This window comes from Mustela putorius, unplaced genomic scaffold, assembly GCF_011764305.1.
Source record: "Mustela putorius furo isolate JIRA1106 unplaced genomic scaffold, ASM1176430v1.1 tig00000589_pilon_pilon_pilon, whole genome shotgun sequence".
NCBI lineage: Eukaryota > Metazoa > Chordata > Mammalia > Carnivora > Mustelidae > Mustela > Mustela putorius.
Window position 1 is genome coordinate 5,791,835 of NW_025421425.1, and position 17,504 is coordinate 5,809,338.

Below are 17,504 nucleotides of genomic sequence, written 5' to 3' on the forward strand. Positions count from 1 at the left end.
ACCTGTGCACACCCTTGCCTTTCCTTCTCACTTCTGTGTGAGCCGATGGCTGCGTGTGGTGTGCACACCTGTTGATTGCCTGTGTGAGTGTCTTTGATGGGCAGGCTTTGGATTCTATTTTTCATACCCACGTGGAGCATTCCTTTGCTTGCTTGGTGAGATATGATGACCCCAGAGGGAGGAGGGTCGAGCATGGGTCATTGTCATCTAGTGTCCCTGCTGAATCAGATATTAACGTTGCATTTAAAAAATTCAGAATGGTGGTCCAGACAAATGTTAGATGCTATTCTGTTTATCAAAAGTGGGGTGAGTATTTTAACCCAAATATCATACTGTATTTTTAAGAGCTCAAATTTTTGAAAAATACAGTGTTCCAATACATTTTTTTGAAGATTTTATTTATTTGAGAGAGTAGGACAAGCAGGGGGCAAGGGAGAGAGAGAGAAGCAGACTCCCCGCTGAGCAGCAAAACCGATGTGGGCCTTGATCCCAAGATCCTGGGATTATGACCTGAGCCAAAGGCAGATGCTGAGCTGAAGGCAGACACTTAACTGACTAAACCACTCAGGCTCCCCAAAACACAGTATTTTTCGATCAAGGAGACTGAGTCTCTTTTTGGAAAGTATCAGAGATGTTCAGAGATTTTTTAAAAATACTGAATTGTTGCCTTTTTAATCTTGGGGATAAGAGTTATTTCCCCAAAACTAGGGCCATTGATTTGACCCTAAAAATACTGTCTGTTATTTCAGAAGATTACATTCTGGCATTTATAACAGAACGGCTGCTTACTTTTAATAGTACCTTTCATTCATTGAAAAGCTCAGGAACCATCATTCAGTTGTCCTGACATTTCGCTACTTTAGAGAGATTTAAAGCCACTAGTTTGAAAATTTTTCTTAAGTTTTTGTCAGGGCAAAGACCCCACCTATGACGATGTGAAATAGTCTTCTTGTCTTTTTTTTTTTTTTTTTTTTTTTTGTAGTTTCATTTATTTATTTTAAGTAATCTCTACACCCAGCATGGCATGCAAACTCACGACCCTGAGATCAGGAGTTGCATGCTCTTCTTAGGAGGCAGTTTCCCCCCACCCCTGCCCCCGTCTTTATTTAAGCACTTTGAGCTTTAGTATCTTTAATTATAAAGCTGGAAGAATAAAACCTTGACAGGGTCAATGTGCTGTTGAAATCAGAGCACATGTAAAAGACTTGATACCATACCTAGCATGTTATCAGTGGTTGTGGTTTTGTGTTGTTCCCATTTAATACACGAATTACTGGATTTATAATTTAACACTTTTCTAGACTGCATGACCTAACAGTACATGTGGATCATTTTAGTGTTCAGAATCAAAATTGAGTTTCATTATTGTTCAGCGGGACTATTAATCATTCTAGGAAATTGTGAAAATCCATATTGGTGAAATATGTTTTTAAAATACCAACATCTTGTGCTGAATCCTTTCTTGGCTTTTCTAAAAGGAGAGAATCTGGTTTTCTGTTGTTAGTGTTTTCTTGCTTTTTAGTTTTACCTCTGCTAATGAAGTAAATAAGATGAGAAAATAATGAGGAGTTTCATGCTGTGACTTGAATTTTGTGGTCTTACTGCTCTACCTCTGAGGACATATGACCAGAGCTGTGAAATGAAGGAAAGATCCTCTTGGGAAGGCTAGATTTTCCTCCTCTGTTTTATTTTCTGAAAACATTGGTGGAGTAATAGAATACTTCTGGAAATTTCACTGGAAGTATTCAGTGATACCCACAGGCCTCATGAGGATTGTATGTGTGTTCATGAGGGTTCCATCTGCCAAGACAGTCCCCTGACATTTATACTTTGTATGTGATGTAATTTTTCTAAACTCAAGCTAATTTAGTTCTGTTTTAAAATTCTTAAATGCTAGTCTCTCTGTCTTTGTGGCTCTGTGTGAGAGGTTGGTGAGGCTTGACCACTGGGGTCAGGTGCTGCTCTCAGGAGAGGATGATGCCCTAGATCCCAGATGATGAAGGTCATCGTTGGCATAAAGTTTGAAGTCCTTTCCCGTTTTCAAGACTTAAAACCCGATGTAGTGGGCGCCTGGGTGGCTCAGTGGGTTAAAGCCTCTGCCTTCCTCTCAGGTCGTGATCCCAGGGTCCTGCTCTCTGCTCAGCAGGGAGCCTGCTTCCCCCCTCTCTGCCTGCTTGTGATCTCTGTCAAAAACAAACAAAAAAACAAAAACAACAACAACAAAACCCCGATGTGGTTTTTTGCAAAGAGCTTAGAATGCTGGGGGCAGGAAGGAGGGGGTGGTGTGGGAGGGCGACGGGAGGGCCTGGGAAGGCTGAGTGGTTTCAGGGGAAACGTTCTCCACCCCTAAAAGTGTCGCTGGAGGGGACCCACGGGAAGGTACAGTCGGCGCCTTCTCTCACGGCTTCCACATGGCGGATGGCACTCAGGCCTGTTGTCCGGAGTCCGGGGAGGGGACGAGGTAGCCCGGCCCCGGGTCCCAGCCCGGTGTCCGCCCAGAGCCCGACGCTTGCCGCTTGCACGCTCCTGCCTGGCCGCGTAGCGGGTGGGGAAGCGCGCGCGGGCGGCTGCGAGTGGGCGGTGCACGCGCGTCTGCGGTGCACGCGCGGGGCCGCGCAGTCCTGTGTGCACGCGCGGGGCCGCGCAGTCCTGTGTGCACGCGCGGGGCCGCGCAGTCCTGTGCGCTCGCCGGCGCCTAAGCGCGCTCCGAATGCTGTTTTGCAGGTGGCAGAGACAAGCGGGGAGGCCCCATCCTGACGTTCCCGGCGCGCAGCAACCACGACAGAATACGACAGGAGGACCTGCGCAGGCTCATCTCCTACCTCGCCTGTATCCCGAGGTGAGTCGTGGGCGCCGCGGGGCTTGTCCCTGTTGGGGCCGACCCAGACCGGACACCGCGCCGCCGGGAGCAGCCGCGCGCCGGCCTGGGGTCCACGCCGCCCACCCAGTGCAGACCGGGCTCCGGCTCCTCTGCCCTTCGCTCCGTTTTGCGACCGTTCTGTCGCGCTGACGACACGTGGGGGTGTGGGGACGAGAAGGTACGCGCCTCGCTTGGAGAGCGTTGTTGGGGGGCGGCGGGGCCGGGATGAGGAGGTGGCCCCCAGGCGGACCGGCCTTGGGGACTCTGAGGCCGCGACGCCCCGCGGGGCCAGAAACGGCGGCTGTTGCCGATGGTACGTGTCTGCCTCCGTGTCCGCTTCAGTTTCTGGGAAGCGGCCTCTGCGTTTGTGGCGTCAGGTCTGTGAGGCAGCGCGGGTCTTGCCCAGCTGCGGGGCCAGGGGCGGCAGCGCCATTCAGTCCGAGACCCCTTCGTGACGGGGCGGTCGTTCCGTGGGTGCTGAGGAGACGCGAGTCGGGGCGAAGCCTCGTCCTCCTGGTGACTTTGGAACCGAGCATCCTGCTGGGACGCGGGCCGAGCCGGTGGGCGCGCCCGCAGGGGGACCCGCGCGTCTGGCCGGGGGCGCTGGCTTCCCTGCGGGGAGTGGCACTGCTGATGGCTTCTCGGAGGCGGAGGGCACTGCGTTGCACCGGCCCCGGCACGCGGGCTGGGACACTGCTGGCCCCCTTGGCCGCCCCAGGCAGGGAAGTCACAGTGTCCCGCCGTGACCCCGCCCGGCCGTGGCCGGGGCAGGTCCGCTTGGGCTGTTGACTGTCCGCCCTGTTGACGCCTGTTCGGGCGCCGTTTCCGAGAAAGCCACCACTTTGCATCGCCCGTGACTGCGCGATGGAGCCCTGCGTGTATATGCGGGAAGGTTCGCTCTCTCCCCGCACTCCGGTGTTTTCTCCGCAGTTGAACGGTTGAAACCACGGGGTTAAAAAGGGCTTCAAAGGTTCTGTACTACTCACTGTCATTTCCGAAGAACAATCTAGTTGGTGAGGACCACTTCGGGAGCTCTGTGTGTTCGGTACTGTGCTGCTGATGGAAGAAGAAACCGAAGCACAAGGGCCGGTGTCAGAATCTCTGCCAGTCAGAGATACTTGTCATACAGTGTAACTGTGGAACGACTGTATATAATTGCGGCCCCTGCCTTTCTGGCCTAAAAATTTCGATGGATTGTAACTATTAAAAACTTCTTCTATTTCATTGATAATGTAAAACATTTGATTTAGGTTGGTGTAGATCATCAGGATGATCTGCCTGAGCCTACAAAACCTCATTATGATGAGCATACACAAAAGTAGTGAGACTAACACAGCAAACGTCCACATACCTGTCATCCGGCGTCAGTGATGACCAGTGTCGCCAGTCTTGTTTTTCTCTAAGTTTCCCCTGTAATAAAAAAAGTCCCAAGCCTCCTATCATTTCACTTAGAAATAATAAGCATATAAGGTGATCCCCCCCTCCATTGTCGAGCACTGCCACTTCATCACCTAAGTTTGCTTTTGTATTTATAATTCCAAGTGACAAGAAATGTCACGTTGCTTGTCCTCTTGTCCTCGGTCAATGATAAGAGAAGTGGGATTAACATGTGAATGATAAGTTTCTCAAGTCATAATGGAAGCGGCAACAGAACCCGTGGGTCTCCCTGACCACACAGGAGCTGTTCCGCCCCACTGTGCGCCTGGTGGTGGGAACATTGTTTTGTTAGAGCCGAGGCGCAGGGCCAAGAAAATCATCAGCAAAATGATGGTGTGTGAATTTTTTTTTGACTTGTGGGTTTGCTTGCACTTAAGTCTGATTTTTTGTTGGCATAGTTCCAGAGCCGTATAAATTGTCCTGGGGGTCATGAGTCTTCTTTTCCTATCCATTACCCCTGACAGTTTCTGTGGCATTAAGGTAGCCTTTTGCCACCCCCACGTTGGATAGTTGCAGGGCCCCACGTTCCCAGATGTGGAGAAGTACACTATCCAGAAAGCATGGACAGCAGAATCAGACCAGCTGTTCCTTTTATCAGTTTTCTGATCTGTGAAATATGACAGTAATGAGTATTTCTTGGGATTATTGTGAGTGTGGAGTAAGATTCCGTATGCACATGCCCAGTGCAGTGCCTGATACACAGTAGCTCCCTAGGAAAAAGTACGATAATTTCCATTTGTCCTACTTCCCTTCTTTTATTTTTCCTTTTGACATGTGCTCTAGAGCCCAGTTATCTTATTTTTCTTCTGCATAGCCTCTGTCTGTGTGCCTCTTAAAATGTGGCCCTCAGAGGTAATTCTAAGTGTGATCTGAGCGGTGATGGGTAGTTTGAGCATTATTACTTGGGTCACCTTCCCCTTCCTTCCTCTCTCCTTTAAAAAAAAAAAAAAAAAAAAAAGTGGGACACCTGGGTGGCTCAGTCAGTTAAGCCACTGCCTTTGGCTCAGATCATGATCTCAGGGTCCTGGGATCGAGTCCCGCATTGAACTCCTTGCTTAGTGGAGAGCCTGCTTCTCTCTCTGCCTCTCTGCCTCTCTGCCTGCTTATCCTCTCTCTCTCTCTGACAGATAAATAAAATCTTAAAAAAAAAAAAAAAGGCAATTGGAGTGATGGAGTGACTTTCATAGAATCAATTTGCAAAGAAACTTTCCATTAACTATGTGTAGGAGAAGCAAGTCACAGTAGAACTTCTTGGTGGTCTAATTGGGATTCCCACACAGTGATGAAAATAACATTGGTCTTGGTACATCTCTAGGTGTTTATTGCTCTTATTGTTTGAATTACACGTATACTAATTATGTTTTAGAGCATTTTCCCTTCTTTAGGATGATTTATAGTAGCTACATGGATAAACTTTTGTCACTAGCAAAATAATGTGAGACTTAAATTGATTCATTTGTGAACATTCATATTAAAAGGTACTTTCTTCATGTAGAAACTAAGGAGCATTTCTGTTTTTCAGAGACCAGCATTGAGAAGGGATGTTAATTTTATCTAACATTTTTTTATCTCCTGATGAAATGAGGTTCTTAAAGGAAACTGCCGGAGTACTTGGTGAATGATCACACGTCCCAGCGAGCCGTGTCTTCTGGTGGAGGTGTGGCATGGGTGCCTTCTCCTGGAGACAGCTGCCCACGTTCTGTAGCTGCTCCTGAATAGAACTGGATTTGGGAATCTTTGCAGGTCACTGCTTTCTTAACAAGGACTGGCTTTTAACTGGGTAAAGAGACGGATTGGAAGGATATGCCCTCCCAGCCCAGTTCGTGTGCGATTTTCATTATTTAGAAGTCAGTGGGTGGTCGGTTCGATTGTGGAGGAAGGCGGATCGTGAGTCCTTCTGTGACCTGTACAAGCTCAGGCACCTTCTGGTGTGGTGTTCTCTGACGTGTTCCTGTTGTTGAGTCTGGAGTTACTCAGGATGCCTTTCCAGCCCCTTCCAAGTGGAGGGGCTGTGCCCACCGTGTCATGCTCTGTGAGGAGAGACACAGTCTGCCTGAGAGCGTACCCGGATCTGGTGAAGGCCGATGCTGAAGTCAGTCTAGCAGACAGTACCCAATGAGGCCATTAGGGAAATGGCGTGTGGTCTCCTGCCTTTGGAGTGTGGCAGTAGATGGTGTATCCGGAGTAGAGGGTCTCTGTGGGGGCAGGCTCTCTGTGCTCTGGCTGATCTTGCCAGATTGCACACCCCATCAGAGCCCTAAGAGGCCCAGAATGCTCCATGTCGGTGACTTGGGAGATTTGAGGAGACCTTTCTGGAAGCCCTGTTTGCTTCCAGGATCTGTGAAGAAGGTCCGTGCTGTGCTGTTCCCTGGTTTATGGCCCAGGACCTACTGGAGACACGGAGAAGCGGTATCATGAGAGAGGCCTGAGCCAAGCATTAACTCATTTGGGGCTCCTGTTCATGTAGGAGTGGCAGACAGGAGGTCATCAAACCATTCCTGGCAGTTTTCGCCTTTGAGAAGCTGGGCTGCTGTCAGTCTGTGTCCCCGTGATGGCTCGCCACACCATGTTTCCAGCACCTGCACTGCTGCCTACTCAGGTTCTAACCCCACAGACTTGTTTTGTAGAATTTTTTGTGACATGCCTCTTACGGGGATGTAGCTGTGACAGGAACTTTATGTCTGTGAAATTTGGAGCAAGTTACTGTAATGGCGTGCCTCAAGATAAGGAAAAGAATGGCGTTCTGCAGGGATGGGGGGGGAAGAGTAAAGGTGTGAGCTAATGCAGGAGAGCATGAAATTGGTTTTAATTTTGACTTAATTTATTTTGGCCTTTTAACAACACTTGATGATAGAGGTTAGTTTCCTGAGTTTTTTTAATATGAGATTATAACTATAAATAGGTTTTAGTTTCTCAGGTGATTACCTGAGGCAGAAAAATGTCCAGTGTCTTTCCACTGTCTGGGCCCAGTACATTCACGCTGGGTGAAAAAGTTGTCATTACCCACTCAGGGTCTTAGGTGTGTGTCCAGATCCCTTCCTTCAGGCATTATCCGGCCCACATCTGGCGCTAGGACCAGAAGCCTGCATGGAATGTGTGAATCCACCACAAAACAGAGTTATGGTTGTTCCAGAAGTGGAAGGCTGTGCCAGAGCCTTTCTAAAAGCTTCCCCGTGAACACTGAAGTTATAACCAAGTGTGACAGAGTATTTTCACCTGCGTTTAAGGACATTTTGACTCTTGGATTTTCTTTATGGCAGAAGTGCATTGCCTATATTTTTCATGTACTCAGAGGTCAAGACTTAATAAGACTAATAATTTTTATTGCTTTGTCAGGGTCATTGTTAAGAGAAACTGGCTTTTTTGTTTAAATTGGTCAGAACGTGGAGGGGAAGAGCACAGAGGCTCTAGCACTTGCTTGGCCGGTGCTGAGGACCAGCCTCGTCACCACCATGGCCTTTGTGTCACCAGTGCAATCGCGTGCAAAAGACAAATAAGTCTTATCATTACTGTAAAAATCCCTTTACTCTGAAGACCCTGCCAGAAGGGCACCAAGGAGCCCAAGGGATCAGTGGAGCACACTTGGAGAACCTCTAGGACAGCTAAGGACCCAAACCAGTTAAAGGAGACAAAACGGGAAATTGAAAAGCTCCCGCCATCCTCAGTGCACTGGTGTGGGTGGTTTCAGTGCCCGTGGTCCTGGGAGGCTCCTGTGACTGCTGTTCATTGGTCTTTTACCCTCCCCACCTGGGCTCTGTGCATACTGTTAGGGGTCTGTCCCCATTAGTGCTCACTGAGGACCTTTGCTGTGATAGTTCCTAGACAGTTTGTGGGATCATTTAATAAGCAAAAGATGAGACACCCCTTCCCCTCCCCAACCCACCCTCACCTCACAGTATGGAGCCCCATGGACATCAGGGTGAGGGTCACAGAGTCAGCCTCACCCAGTGGGACTCTGGTCAGAGAAGGAGTTGCATGGCTTAAACCTGTTTCTTTCTTTTTCTCTAGTGAAGAGGTGTGCAAGCGAGGATTCACAGTGATCGTGGACATGCGCGGGTCCAAGTGGGACTCCATTAAGCCTCTGCTGAAGATACTGCAAGAGTCCTTTCCCTGCTGCATTCATGTTGCACTGATAATCAAGCCAGACAACTTTTGGCAGAAACAGAGGACGAATTTTGGCAGTTCTAAATTTGAATTTGAGGTAACTTCCATGTGTAGCCAGACCAGTTAAACCAATAGGCGTGGTTCATTAAAAGTTGACTTTCTCCTCGTCATTTTAGATAATAGATTTTTAAAAGCACATATTAAATGGGAATGGCACATCTTACATACAGATGGCATGTAAAATCAGTTACCGAATAAAACAAAATTTGGTTCATTTATGACATGACACTACTGGATTATTTCACCCACAGGCGATTTAGGTTTTAGTTCTCTTGGTTTTGGTTGGTGGGGCTGCTGAGGTGTAAGGTGTGTACCATTGAAAGAGGCTCCCTCTTACTTCTCGTGATAAAACAGCTTCACCCTTCAGCCCAGATGGCTTTATGTGGCACCAGATCCATCATCATTGCCTTCGGCTTGGAAATAAGGGAATGTTAGGGAGAGATACCCAACTTCACGTGTCCTGAAGAAAGTGAGTTTTCACCTTGTCCTTGAAAATGGAGGGAATGATCTGTTCTGTATTTCATGCGTCCGTTCTCTTGTTGATGGAAAGGGAGATACTCCTTTAAAAGCTCTGTAGAGTTTGGAATTTAGCAGCACGTTGGGTCACTGTCTTCGATGGTGTGTGAAACAGGCCTCAGCTTGCTGACTTCTTTTCCTTTCTACTGTCCCTCTCCTCCAGCTACGAAGGCTCTGCCTAGGCTTTGATGCAGGTAGTAGAAGGAGATGATTATGGGGAGAAAGTGTTCTGGCCAGCTTGAAACCTAATTCATGTCATAATCTGTAGTACAATGTTTTCTAATAAGATCTCATAATATTTGGTGGAATAGCTTGTGCTCCTTCTTTAAGTTTGCCCAAACAGCAGGTGTCAGTGAATGTCCTCCCGGGTGTGAAGATAAATGACAGTAGCAGTAAGCACATCACGCGATAGTACTTCTTAAGCTTCACGACAGTAGATGTAAGCACATCACGCGATAGTACTTCTTAAGCTTCATGTTCCATGGTAACTTTTCAGTGTTTTCACATGTGTATTACTTGTGTTTTTAAATCTCTTGCCATGGTACTGATTTTCAGTCAGAAATTGGAATTCAGTTTTAATTTGAATTTGAAACTTCATTCAAGAGATTTAGGTAAAAGATAAAACCCATAAGCCTTTATCTTCACACAGTTAAAAAGTCATTTTGGACAACAGTTTATTGGGTCTTATTATTTTCATGATACAGAATATAAAGTGTGTTGCTTTTAATTATACGTGTTTAAAGCAGAAACAATGGTGTAGCATTATAGAATGCACAAAAAAGTTTTGCTAGTCTGATTTTGGTATCTTCCCCTGGGCCTTCAAAGTTCCCTAGACCAGCTTCTCTATTGTCTCTACATTGTTACCAGCCTCTCTCTGTGAAGTGATTAGTTCCATGGATGTTACTAGAAGTCTGGACAGATGAGATAGAAATGAACCTACAGTCACGTCTGCACGCAAGCAGATGTGTGGGACTAGGAGTGGCCCCTCTTCCTAGCTCTCTTGCTTTTTGCAGGTTATTATGCTAGCTAGCATGGGGCTGATGTAGTTCTAGGTCTTCTAAGGCTGGAGGTGACAGAGGTGGGGCTAAGCCAGCCTTTCTTTGGTTTGTTTTTTGGCTCTTAGGCTACAGATCTTTTTCCTTTAACTTTGTCTTTGCATTTAATGACCCTCTCCCAGCCCCGATGTTTTCCTTGAGGCACAATATTGACTGTAACCCTGTGGTACGTGGCATAGGTAGGGAGAGGGTAAGATTTTTGCTTAGATTATAAAGGACTAAAACTTGGTCGCTGTTAGATTGGAATGTAGTGCAAGTTGGAACATACAAAACTTCTACTACTCAGAATTGTGACAGATGATTGTAGTGCATGAAACATCCCGTCTGTCTTCAGCTCTATGGCAAGAGCTTCTGTCCCCTGTCTGGCTAACTTTTATATATTTTAGAAAGTTTCAAAAAGTCATTCATAGCCTCGTATCTGCTACTTGATGGGAGGTGGACCAGGGAAAGATGAGCCGTGATTGTGGTCTGGTTGGAGCATGTCTGTCACTGAATAAGGAGCTCACAAACACGTGTCCTCAGAGGGAGATGGCTCTTCTCAGGGTTGTGGAAGCCCACGAACAGGACATTTGCTTGAGTGAGTGAGATGAGATGGTGGAGTGGTTTGGAGGAGAAAGAGTGCATTGATGAAAGTAAAATTTCTTAATCGTCTGCTCTGTATTGCGATTTAAGACCTTTCCCAGTTAACATGCCTAAGATAGTGGGTTAATTTCCACATTCTTGGGAAGAAATCTCATTTCTTTAGCTCTCATGAGATACACATCCTGTAATTTTAGGTATTCTAACTAATGTGTTGTTCTAATGGACTTCTGTTTCACTGACTATACTGGTAATGTTAGTTTCATCTACATTTGTTTTTATGGGGCCAGAACAAGGTATGTTTTCTGTAAAGAGATCACTTGCCTTACATTTTGAATATCTATAAGTAAGTATTGCAAATTGCATTATGATAAGGCCACAGAAAATTGGTTCATTTTCTCATACATGATTTTTTTTCCCCTTAAGACAAACATGGTCTCTTTAGAAGGCCTTACCAAAGTAGTTGATCCTTCTCAGCTAACTCCCGAGTTTGATGGCTGCTTGGAATACAACCATGAAGAATGGATTGAAATCAGAGTTGCTTTTGAAGACTACATTAGCAATGCAACCCACATGCTCTCTCGGCTGGAGGAACTTCAGGACATCCTGGCCAAGAAAGAATTGCCTCAGGATTTAGAGGGGGCTCGGAATATGATCGAGGAACATTCCCAGCTGAAGAAGAAGGTGATTAAGGCCCCCATAGAAGACTTGGATTTAGAGGGACAGAAACTGCTCCAGAGGATTCAGAGCAGTGACAGCTTTCCCAAAAAGAACTCGGGGTCAGGCAATGCGGACCTGCAGAGCCTCCTGCCCAAGGTGTCCGCCATGCTGGACAGGCTGCACTCCACACGGCAGCATCTGCACCAGATGTGGCACGTACGAAAACTGAAGCTGGACCAGTGCTTTCAGCTGAGGCTGTTTGAGCAGGATGCTGAAAAGGTAAAGGAGTAGGGGGAGAGGAGTTGAAATGAGACACGGATGGGTTTCCTGGATCATCGGGTCCTGGCAGCTAGGGGGCTGCTTTGGTCAGGAGAGAGAGAGTGTCTTTTCACTCCAGCCATCTGCCTGAAATCCGCCTTCCAGCTTCCCTCGTACTGTAGGCCGGGGCTGTCTGAGGAGCTTTGGGTTCTTAATGACTGACATTGTGGTTTGGCATGCCTGTAAGATAGACGAGAAGGGTATCTTGAGTTAAAAGAGTGAACATCTTATAGAATTTATATGACCAAAAGCAGTAATTACGGAGGTATGTGTTTTGCCCCAGTGAAGCCAGTGACAGAATACCATTCCGATCTATTGTTGACCATGCTTTTAAGATCAAAGATGTATCAGGTGTTAAAAAGAATAGCTTCTGGGAAATGGGGGCAGTGATTACTTACGGCCTCATTTTGTTCTCCTGCTCCAGATGAGATAGCTGGTCCGAGCGGATGCTCTTGTCCCCTGCTAACTCTGTCTTGGCAGTGGGAACAGGACACTTCCTGAGAGGACTGTGTCGCAAGCCATGAACGTGGGTGAACCGATCACTCTTAATTTGAGCTCATTGAATTTTTTTCACAGAGTTTTTCTCACAGGAGAATATTTTCTAATGTTAAAAAAACTACATCACTAATCTTTGATACAAAAGGACCTTTCAAACAGTGACAATCCACTACTGTTGTCTGGCAAGCTTTTAACCTACCCGTCAGCGTACTTATGTTTAAAGAAAAGCCTTGTCAAAGACACTGGAAAAATCTTCCTTTCAATTACTAGGGAAAAACAGGTGACTGTCTCTAGGATTCTGATTCAAGTCACGATACTAGTCCAAATAATGATAGTTAATTCCTTTTGCTTTCATGTTTTCCTTGTGAGCAACGTAACTGACATCCTTTTCCAGGGAGTATCTGTATTGAACCTCGAGAGAGATGTATGTCATCATTAAATTTTTTTCCAGTCCTTTCTATTTTTATGGTAAATTTTATTGTTTGCATTTGCACGGTTTTTAAAATACTGTTTGCTCTCAAGCAGATCTGATCGTGTAGTCACTGGAGTTGCTGTCGATCATCTGTGGGCATAGGAGAACCTGCCCAGATACCTGCCAGTCCCTAATTTCACCCAACAGGTCTTTCACTGGAGAGCAATGTGGTCAGGGAAGCAGTTCGCAACAATGGGGAGGCTGGGTTGAGACTCAGAGGTTGGTTTCAGTTAGCCTGGGGGATTTGAGCACCCCTCTTTGCCTGTCTGCCCCTTAATTCCTCATCAGCTGAAGGAACACATGCGGTAGGACTTTCTTGCAGACCGGGTCCGTTCAGAACAGCTTACTTTGAAGTCAAGGATATTTTTGGACCCAAAAGACGAGAGGTTGTCAGAGCAAAGATACTGCCCTTGGTTGGCTTGGCCCTGCTCCTGGGCCTGTGGCAGCCATCCCTCTTCCTGGAGCTGCTTCAGCTTGTCTTTCTTCATTCTGGTAGATGTTTGACTGGATCACACACAACAAGGGCCTGTTTCTGAACAGCTACACTGAGATCGGAACCAGCCACCCCCACGCGATGGAGCTGCAGACGCAGCACAACCACTTTGCCATGAACTGCATGGTAAGAAGCTGTGGGCACAGAGGTGGCATGTATGAGAGAGGATTCCAGCGGACGGGAGGGACTTACACAGATGGTGCCCCAGCCCTCTGCCAGGAGGCCACGCGGGGCCTTTAGAGGTACCGGTGGTGTTGGTAGCTGACCTCCGAGCACGTGACGTTCTTGGTGTTAGCAGTACCTACAGGTTCTTTTTAAGCTTTATGTAGCTGAAAATGTGAGAACAAGCAAACACATCGGAGAAACTCGAGCCAGTTACTTGGCCAGTTTACATGGGTGATTTTGAGACTGGTTCCTGTGCTGTACCTCTTAGGAGCCTGTAGGGGCTCCAGAGAAGCTGCTCAGTGGTCGAGGGAATGTTCTGAGCAGATCTGCCGACAGTTTGCTGGCTGCCCTTTGTGAGGAGGACATAAGCCAGCCTGCCTGCTTTCTCCCTCCAGGGCATACTCCAGTTCTCTTAAAACATGACATTTCCCTCCAGGTTGAACTGAAGTACTAGGGTCTGGACATAGGCCATGCCTAGAACACCCTGCTCTGTTTGAGGCTGAGGCGCTTGACTCCACTGGCCTGTTGTGACCAGTGTTGGGTTGTTGTAGGACCGTTAAGCAAAACAACAAACAATTCTAAATAGTATTTTTGTTACATTTTTGGAGTTAATATAACTAAAATAAAACACTATGTTCTACAGGATATATGTTGTTTCTGTAGACAATTATCCTTATGAAAATTTCCTTTTCAGGGACCACGAGTTTTGGGTTGGACTTTGAGCTAGTCTTATGAGAATTAACCACTCTTGTGCCTTGTAACATTTGTACCAGAACACTGAAGTGGTTTGAAGACAGGGTCTTTGCTTAAATTAATTCAGTAAGATGCTATTTAATTAAAGTTTGGGTAACTGAGTGCTCTAGGCAGTTTCAAAGGTAACATTTAGCAATACAATTTTTGTAATAGATTCCATCAAAAAAGTTTAGTGTCTGTTCTAGAGTTTGAGGTAAGAGAATTTCTGGTTTGGAATTTTAAACCCAGGCATAGATGAAGAGTTCCAAAATGTTACTGGTGGAGAAAGCATCTTAGAATTTCTTCCCAAGAAATTTTTATCAATTTTTCAAGTTATTCTGAAACCGCAGCTAGTGGTGGAAGGCATTCAGTCTATTGTATCACATAATATATGAACAAGAAGTGCTAAAATATATTTTAGAAAAACAAGAACAGAAAATATACCCACCCCCCAGCATTCTTAGTGTGACATTTAGGGTCAAGAAAATGGGAAGTATGATGTAGAAGACAGAAGCATGGGCTGGGGTAGGAGTGCAGAGGTGTCTAATCTAAGCCTTCCAGTTACCTTGTGACTTTAGTCCATTTAGTCTCTGCAAGCCTCGATTTCCTGATCAGTAAAGTGGGGATTCTATCTGCCTTCCATGGCAGATATAATTTTATTTCCTCTGCATATGTAAAACACTAAGATCGTGCTCAATGCAAAGTAAGTACTTGATAAATGATAATTATTAACAGTCATGTTATCATCAATTAAAAACACTGTTAAAAGAAACTCTTAGAAGTATGAGTAATGTACTTTTTTTTTTAATTTTTAAAGGCTTAAGTCTATTTTCTGGTTCTTTACAATAAACTTATTTTTCTAAGTTAACGTTCTTTTTCTTTTTTTTTGAAGATTTTTATTTATTTATTTATGAGAGAGCACAAGTAAGGGGAGAGGGAGAAGCAGGCTCCCGCTGAGCAGGGAGACTGACCTGGGGCTCCATCCCAGGACCCTGGGACCACAACCCAAGCCAAAGACAGAAGGCAGACACTCAACTGTCTGAGCCACCCAGGTGCCCCTCTAAGCTTAAGTTTTAACTGGAAGAGTGGCATAACCCTGTGTCACTGTGGGCGGCAGCTGCCGGGGAAGCTTCCAGGCCTGTCTGGCTCCTTGTCCGCCACTCCTCCATGAGTGCTTGGGACCCAGCTAGGACACGTCTTTATGCAGAGCAAGGACTTCTTAATTTGCAGCCCTGTCTTGTGCTTCCTACAGTGTTTTAAACATTTTTTTTTTTTTTTTGATAAAATGAAAATGCTGAATATCAGTCTGCCAAGTTGCCAGTCTCTGAAGCATGTTCAGGGATGCCAACAATTCTGCTCATGGTACTATCGCAGATGCTTTTAAAAGCTGTGATGAGGGCGCCTGGGTGGCTCAGTTGGTTAAGCGTCTGCTTTTGGCTCACATCATGATCCCGGGGTCCTGGGACTGAGTTCTGCCTGGGATTCCCTGCTCAGTGGGGAGCCTGCTTCTCCCTCTGCCCCTCACCATGCTCGAGCTTTCTCTCTGTCTCAAACAAATAAAATCTTTTTTTTTCTTTGAAAACTGTGATGATAAGATCTAGAGGTAGGTACTTTAACAAGGGGGAATTCTATATTTTATGTTAGAGACTGTTTATTGGTTGGTGTGCCAGCACTTTCCTTATCTGTGTAATCATTGATGGAATGATGGTAAAGGTCCAGTCCACAGACCCTCCACGCGCAGTACAGTCCTGTTGAGGATCTGAAAGGGACACGGGACACCGTAACAGAATCTCAGTGGGAATGAGTCCCCCCAGTGGTTCCCATGGCAGACCCATCTGCATGGAGAGCTCTGCTCTGGGTTCTAACAGAGGGCATTGGCATATGGTCTTCCCAGCACCTTTGGGGTTGATTTACATCTTTAATGATACAAAACAAAAATTAGTAATTCTGATCACCTGCAACTAGAGGGAGAGAACACATATGTGAAGAGGGGGCATTACTTTTGCCTAAAGGATACTCGTTAGAGCATTATTGCCACAAGAGCCAGGGAGGCCGGTTTCCCACTGACCATGGCCTTGGTGGACTGTCTTAGCCTCACGGTGCCCTCTCTCCCTGCCACTGTAGACAGCGGTCACCTGTTAGCTAATTCAAGGCTGGAGTCTGTGCCTTTCTAGTCCCAGAGTGACTCTACCTAGTTTTGATTTGGGTCAAAGTGGAGAGGAAACAATGAGTAGAAGATGGTACAAAGGAAGAATGGATAAGTACCTTCTTCAGAGGGCTTTGGGGTGGCTGCAGATAAGATCACCGCGAGGAGCCACACAGGGTGTGTGCGGTGGGAGAGGGGCCCAGAGAACCACGGCTAGAGCGGACAGGAGGCAGGAAAAAGGGAGAGAGGTTTGGACAGGTTGAGGAATTAGATTTAGCAGCACAGTTGGGAGGAGCCAACAGGGGTACATGATTTTGGGGAGACCCGTCAAGAGGAGCATGTTGTGGTGACAGATGGGGGTGTGTTGAAGGCGTGCGTTCCCCACCGCTGCCTCTGCCAGACTAGCAGCCTCAAAGGCCAAAGAAGCTGGAAGGGAGCACAGCATAGCGAGAACCTGTTTTGAGGGCCAAATGTGCCCTTTTTTCCAGCCTCACACTGTTATTTTTGCATTAAACTGCTGGGCCTGAAGATGGGCATTTCCACAGAATAGAAAACTTGATTGAAGGTTTGCACCCAGCGTTGTTCCCTTTTGTGCCTCCACTCCTCTGCTGTGGAGAAAGCGGATCCGTCTGCAGAGGATTCTCTGTTGGCACCGCCCAGACGGCTTGGGCTGGTGTAGACGGGAGAACTTGTTTCCACACAGAACAGCCTGTGGCTGCTCCACGTGCAGCGTGTAGTTCCTGGGTTCCAGTTAAAACCTGCAGTGTTGGGTTTTCTTGGTTCTGGGTGACTGCTTCTCTGTGGGCTCGCCGTCTGGCCCCGTTTCAGGATCCGAAGCCAGCGAGTGAGTAAGAGTGTGTCTGCGCACCCACTTGTGTACTTGATTGCTTTGTGCCTACCAGTCTGCCCCTCAGCTAGTTGATCTGTAATTTTGCAGTTTTAGAAATAGAAATTGAAACCAATATTTAGGGTTTCTGGAAATCAGATAGCAAGTACGTCCACTGTTCTCTACCAGGTGATTCTGCCCTTAAAAACAGAAGTGGAGTTTGTGGGCTGTGTTTCAGAGAGCGCTATGATCCGCCGGTCCTGCAAGGAAGCCTCTTGTTTGCCTTCCCCTGACAAGCCCTCTTTCTCTCCCCTACCTTTCGCAGAACGTGTATGTAAATATAAACCGCATAATGTCGGTGGCAAATCGCTTGGTCGAGTCTGGCCACTACGCCTCTCAGCAGATTAAGCAGATTGCGAACCAGCTGGAGCAGGAGTGGAAGGCGTTTGCGGCAGCCCTGGATGAGCGGAGTACCTTGCTGGACATGTCCTCCATTTTCCACCAGAAGGCTGAAAAGGTCAGTGCTTGGGGCCTGCAGCCCGCAAGGTAGTGACCAGGAACACGTTCTCCCCCGGTGCCCTCC

At 46.8% G+C, this 17,504-nt stretch overlaps 1 protein-coding gene across 3 annotated transcripts in view; it reads left to right on the top strand.

Moving 5' to 3' along the window:
• The window catches only part of TRIO (trio Rho guanine nucleotide exchange factor), a 224,991-nt gene that overhangs the window by 8,146 nt on the left and 199,341 nt on the right, over window positions 1-17,504 (top strand). For all 3 annotated transcript variants that reach the window (XM_013060766.1, XM_013060767.2, XM_045082027.1), the window contains exons 2-6: window positions 2,725-2,839; window positions 8,306-8,498; window positions 11,038-11,550; window positions 13,056-13,178; window positions 17,247-17,438. In XM_013060766.1, coding sequence (XP_012916220.1) covers window positions 2,725-2,839; window positions 8,306-8,498; window positions 11,038-11,550; window positions 13,056-13,178; window positions 17,247-17,438 — 1,136 coding nt within the window. The remainder of the gene's footprint in view (window positions 1-2,724; window positions 2,840-8,305; window positions 8,499-11,037; window positions 11,551-13,055; window positions 13,179-17,246; window positions 17,439-17,504) is intronic.